The sequence below is a fragment of the Cygnus atratus genome, chromosome 2, assembly GCF_013377495.2.
Source record: "Cygnus atratus isolate AKBS03 ecotype Queensland, Australia chromosome 2, CAtr_DNAZoo_HiC_assembly, whole genome shotgun sequence".
In the NCBI taxonomy this organism is placed as follows: Eukaryota; Metazoa; Chordata; class Aves; order Anseriformes; family Anatidae; genus Cygnus; species Cygnus atratus.
Genome location: NC_066363.1, coordinates 127527206 through 127533205, shown reverse-complemented (window position 1 = coordinate 127533205; position 6000 = coordinate 127527206). Strand labels below are relative to the sequence as shown.

Genomic DNA, 6000 nt, shown 5'->3' with positions numbered 1-6000 from the left:
CATTATGATGTTACACTTTTTATCAAATCAAGCATATACACACACACACGTATATATGAAGGTTTGTGTATTTTTTTTAAAGTGTGGATAAAGGTACAACAATGCACTCTTATTTTTATTCTGTAGACATAAGAAAAAAAAAACAATGTTGACAAGACACAGAAGCAATATTTCACAATTTTTCCATACATTCCTAAGTACTGATAATCATAACACGTGCATACCATATTTATAAGACGACCTAATATCTTCATACATTTAAAAAATCCTTGCAATACACTGTTTTTTTATTTTATGGAGTTCTATCACTGTTAAAGTTACTTCAGAAACAAAGATGATCAACATAAATGCTGCATATTATTTTTTATAAAACAACTCATTTTTATTTCAAATCTACTTCAGTTGTTTAGAACAATGCCGAAAATAGAAGTCTGGGTACAGAACATACTCATCTTGTTTTCAAGTTAGAAAAGGATTGGTATTTTTGTTTTTAGAAGCTTTATCAGCACTTTTGCAAATAAAATAATAACTTTGTATTCACTGAGTAAGCACAGTATCTAAGGAATTAAATATACTATCTTACTGGCTAGGTCCCACCTCACAAGGTAGAACTGACAGTGATGCAGCTAGGAGAGTGGTTTTGTAACACACCCTTTCTCAAGCAGTACAGTAATTCCTCACTTTTTTTTTTGGAAAAAAGAAAAAAACAACACTGTAGAATTACCATGGCAGTATTCACAGTAACTTATTTGAATTTACAGTTTAGTAAGAAAAAGTGGTATGTTCCAGTCCTACAAGTAAAACAACATAATCTCTGTTAAAGTCATGCAGAACTTTATTTATAAATGTTAATTTCAACTCCAGACATTAAAAAAAAATAGACATAAATGTTGTGGCTGTTCATATGGAACCAGGAAAGACCTACTTGCCTTTGAAATTCCTACATTGCAACTTTGGTACTACCTTTACTTATTCCTGCCTCCCACACGACGGTCCTGTGTGAACGCACCCAGTGCAATGTGTGTAGCTCATGCAGCTCATCAGTTAAGCATCCTGCCTCTCTTCTGCAAAGCACTTTATAACATTCTTCAGAGCTTTGCTTTATTTGAGCACAGATATCTTACAGATGTTTAATTTAAAGCTCATGTGCAGTCCCACTGAAGTAAATGGGATTACTGAAGTACTTAAAGTAATTCCCTGCTGAATCAGGCTTTTAAGGGTAAGAATAAATATGCCTAATTTTTATTCATGCATCAGATAGCTATCAGACTAATAGTTTAAGCTCTGCAGTTTTGTATCTAGTTAATATTAAATCACTAGAGTTTAATATCTTCACCTGCTGCATCTACTATTCCTGCATCAAGGACAATTTTAAATACAGCCCTGCAGGAGTTTTTGCACACACGTGGTGTCATCAAGCACTGATGTTGTTTTGCATACATACATGTCAACAGAGTTAACGCTGTGAGGACTTAGCAACAGAACTACACGAGGTAAACTTTTTCTGTTTGGCCAATACACTACAAAAATCTTCATAAATGACAAATAAACTGTACCATGACCTTGTATTTTCTGAACATTACATATATCAAAGGCTTCAGAAAAGAACTCTTGCAAGGCAGATAAAAAATAGAAGTACTTTTTTTGTTTTTTTTTGGACACAAGAAGTAAACTCATTCATCTACCTAAAACTGCTTACTTCTTGCAGACTATGGAGTTTCAGAACTGTTTTCAACTTGATACTGGGTGGAAGCATCCAAGGAAACAAAAGAGGTGGATCTAAGGTACGTAATACATACATGCTACACATTGCATAGTATCATTACCTACACCCTAGCCAGAAGCAAAGCAAAAATGACATGAACTGAAGTTGATGAAAAGTTGGGGGGGGGGGGGGAAGAAAAAAAACCCTAAAGTTGATGCAAAGTCCATCAGAAAATAAACCAACAAATCTTACAATGTTATGAACAATGAGACACTCAGACTTCTTACGTCATCAAGACCTTGTTGAGTGATGCTAAAAGTTCCATGCAAAGCAATTTTGTCCTCAAAACTATCAAAATGTATCCCCTGTTGAAAATATAATAAGTGAAGGCTGACAGTAACAAATGCATCTTGTCATCAAACAACTCCAAGATGATTTCATTTAAATGAAAACACCTGGAAACATAAACCAAGAGCAAAATTACCATTCATTTTAACATCATCTGCAGATCACTTAGAGACCCACTGATGCATTTGTGGTAACAGAAAAACATATCATTCTTAAAATCATATCATCCTTAAAATTTTCATTGGTTACCGCTGCCCATTCAATCTTGATGGTTCCTATGATCTGATCCTAAACCTATATAATTTAAATCAAGGAAGGAAACCAAAGCACTAATGGACTTATTACATTAGTGCAATTGTCCAGCATCTTCTTAGTATACGGATGTAACAAGGTGGCCGCGAGGAATGACAGGTATGGGATAAAGAAGCAGACAACAAACCAACAGCTTTAGGGATAAACAATTTATCTCTAAGTAGTAGTACAGTAACAAATGTAGATTAGCAGTGCAATTATCCAGCTCATTGCAACGACAAATCCAGTTATTCAGTAGTACAATTATTCAGGTTGAAAGGACAGAAATCCAGTAATTCACCAGTTCTGAGCTAAATGTTAATACCTGGGCATGCAAAGCCTTGCACAAGCATGTTATCAGCCAGGCCAGCAGGAAGCAGGGCACAACTTCTTCTGCAGGGGAATGGCTCAGACTTGCCAATGGTTGGGGGAATGCCACGATCCCTTTCCAGTCTGTCCTCTTTTATTGCTGAATTGGGGAAGTACTACCTGGGCTTGTGAACAAGTCATCACATCCCTCTCTGCGCCAATTCTGTCTTTGGTGTGCATAGGGCCCAGGAATATACTAAAAGGCAAATATAAACCATTTGGGGCTTCTGAGATTCTACACTAACACAACAGGGCTTTATCTTGTGCCAGAGGAAAGAAAATAGGAAAGAGATTGATACAGGCAGAGAGAAAGTAGTAAAGTCCTTGGAGCACAGGTGCCATGACCACTACTGTTTCCCTTTTTTTTTTTTTCTTCACTAAGAAATGCATGATAGGGCATAAAACCTGGAGCTCAACAGCTAGGGGACATTGAATTGCATCTTCTTCAGCACTACCACCTCCTGTAGCCTTCCCGGACTTTTCCTCCAGCCTCAGTAACAGCTTTCTACCTTGCAGCAACTCCCTTTGCAGTAAAGGTCTAAGCCCTCAACCCCAGCTAGCTACATAGCCTTGCCCAATGCCACAGAAAGGACTGCCCAGTGTCTGTGCTACAGGTATGACGGTCTTGTCTGATTTTCCACATACTGAAACTATGGAACAAAAAACCCAAGGCACAAAGGGGCATCAAATCTTCCCTGTTCTCATAGACAAGGCACATTTTTTTGGTCTGGTCTTTCTCTCTGTGTGTGTATACGTTCAAATGCATGCACGGAGTCTTCTCCCCACGCATTTGTGAGCAGAACAAGAAATCCCGGAGCCCCCTTTTGGAACAGAAACAAGACTTTGTAGCACACACTTCCTCTGATGAGAGAGGAGACAACATGGGACACGGATCGGCTGTAGCGCTCTGCTCACTGCTGGGAAGAGCAGATACTTCAACACGACTGCATGAGCACAGCATAAAAACGTACACAGAACAGTGTGGTGTGGAGCACAAAGCTTGAAAACGTACTCAGGTTAAACGGTATGTTTAAAAAGTGTGATATTTTCATTTCATTTATGTTTAAGTCAAAACCACTTATTATCAGGGATTAATTTCTGAAGTTTATCTTCCAGCTCTTGATGGCTCACGTTCAAATCTTTCATTTGCAGTTCAGTTTCCGCCCTTACCAGTAGCTCCTGTCAACTGCTACTAACACAGCTGTTTTTTTCCCCATGTTTCTAAATCATCTGTGTCCAGGTAGCACCACTCCCTTCGATCTGTAAGTATGATTCATGCTTTCCACAAAATCCCCACCGAAGAGGAACATTTGCTTTCAGATTTTCTCCCAGTCCTGCTGTAAATGCTGAGACTTCAGAAGCGATGCCCTGGGACAACGCCTTTCGATTCCTTCCCCCCTCTTTCCTCTGCTAGCTCCGTGCTTCCTTGTTTCTCCTGTTATTTGCCCTCATGTTTTTATCTGGTTATCAAACACCTGGCAAAGGAGATCTCGGCAGTGTTTAAAGCCACGGAGCGGGAGGCGTAAGGTGAGGTTCCTCGCCGAGTTCCCAGCAGTGCTGTTCTTGAAAAGCCTCGATGAAAGTCGCGGTCCCCGTGTTTCGCACCCCAGATTTCCACAACTTGCGTCCCCCTTAGGGCAGGTGGGGTTTGCATGGGGGCACAGCACAGCGGCCGTCCCCTAGGCCCCCACCGCCACCCCCACGCTACCCTCCCAGCTCACAGCCCGGCAGAGCCCAAGCCTCGGGCGCCACCTGTAAGCCACCTGCGGCGGGGGTGACACCCGGAGGATGTCCGGGGGGGGACACCGGGGGCGGGGAGGGGCGGTCGGGCAGGGAGGAGCGGGGGGCGGGCGCCGCTCGCCGCCGCCGCGGGGCTGCGGCGGGGCTGGGCCGGGCCGGGCCGGGCTGGGCGGCGGAGCGCCGGCAGTCGCGGGGAGCGGGCGGGCAGGGAAGGGCCAGGGCCGGGGACAGGGACAGAGATAGGGACAGGCGGAGGGGAGGCGGAGGGGAGGCGGCGGCGCCGCGCTCGCCCCGCTGCCCTGGATGACGGGCGGCCGGTTCGACTTCGACGATGGCGGCACCTACTGCGGCGGCTGGGAGGACGGCAAAGCCCACGGGCACGGCATCTGCACCGGGCCCAAGGGGCAGGGCGAGTACGCCGGCTCCTGGTCGCACGGCTTCGAGGTGGCGGGCGGCTACACCTGGCCCAGCGGCAACACCTACCTGGGCTACTGGGCGCAGGGCAAGCGGCACGGGCTGGGCGTGGAGACCAAGGGCAGGTGGATGTACCGCGGAGAGTGGTCGCACGGCTTCAAGGGGCGCTACGGAGTGCGGCAGAGCCTCAGCACGCCGGCCCGCTACGAGGGCACCTGGAGCAACGGGCTGCAGGACGGCTACGGCGTCGAGACCTACGGGGACGGAGGTGGGCGCCGGCGGGGGGCGCCCGGGGAGCGGTGGGGGGCGAGGCGGGGGCGCGCTCACGGCGGGGCCCTTCCCTTCCCTTCCCTTCCCTTCCCTCGTCTCCTCCCGTCCCCCCTTAGCGGCCGGGGGGCGCCACAGGTGCCTGCTGCCCCCCCGCGGGCGGCCCCGGCTTATCGCCGTCCCCCAGCCAGCCGGCGGCAGCGCCCGCGACGGGGCTTGGAGGGAGGCAGCCCGCAGGCACCTCGCCTCCGGGCCCCGGGAGCGATAACCGGGCTCCTTCCCCGCCGGGAAGTTGGTGGGAGAGCCCTCGGGCCGCCTCGCGTGGTGCCCCGAACAGGGAGCTGAAATAGCGATGTGGATGCTCAACTTGCATAATATCACCAGAAGTTAGCTCCACCTCCGTGTAATAACGCTCATTTTAATAAAACGAGACACAGTTCAAAACACATCGGTCAGGCGGCGCCGTGAGATTCGGCGGGCCTGTCCCTCACACCCCTCACCACTGGCAAACAGGCTGTGGGATCATAGGTTAAGGTTGGAAAAGACCTCCCAGATCATCTGGTCCAGCCGTCCCCTCCCACCAATATCACCCACAGGTGCACACCTGCAGAGCTGAGCTCCCTGCAGGTGCATTTCATTTGGGGGTGCTCGTGAAGACCCTGCTCATTAGGGTCACTTGGCACTCCAGCTCACCTGAGCGGTTAGGTCTGGTTAATCTCACCCTACCTGTGTCATTTCACATGCTGTGTGAAACGTAAGCCCAGTATTTCTAAACTTGCCTTCTGCTGTAATGCCCCTGGCATCAGTGGAAGCACGTGGAGTTGCTCTTTGACTGGATTTGTTCCATTGTAACACGAAGAGCTGGG

The 6000-nt window shown here is 47.4% G+C and overlaps 1 protein-coding gene across 4 annotated transcripts in view; it reads left to right on the top strand.

Moving 5' to 3' along the window:
* The first annotated feature begins 4636 nt into the window (after nucleotides 1–4636).
* The window catches only part of JPH1 (junctophilin 1), an 87889-nt gene continuing 86525 nt past the window's right edge, over nucleotides 4637–6000 (top strand). For 3 of the 4 annotated variants that reach the window (XM_035563151.2, XM_035563150.2, XM_035563152.2), the window contains exon 1: nucleotides 4693–5135. In XM_035563151.2, the coding sequence (XP_035419044.1) occupies nucleotides 4757–5135 (379 nt within the window). In that variant the 5' untranslated portion in view covers nucleotides 4693–4756. Of the gene's footprint in view, nucleotides 5136–6000 lie in introns of all 4 variants that reach the window. The other variant, XM_035563149.2, reaches the window with a different exon arrangement.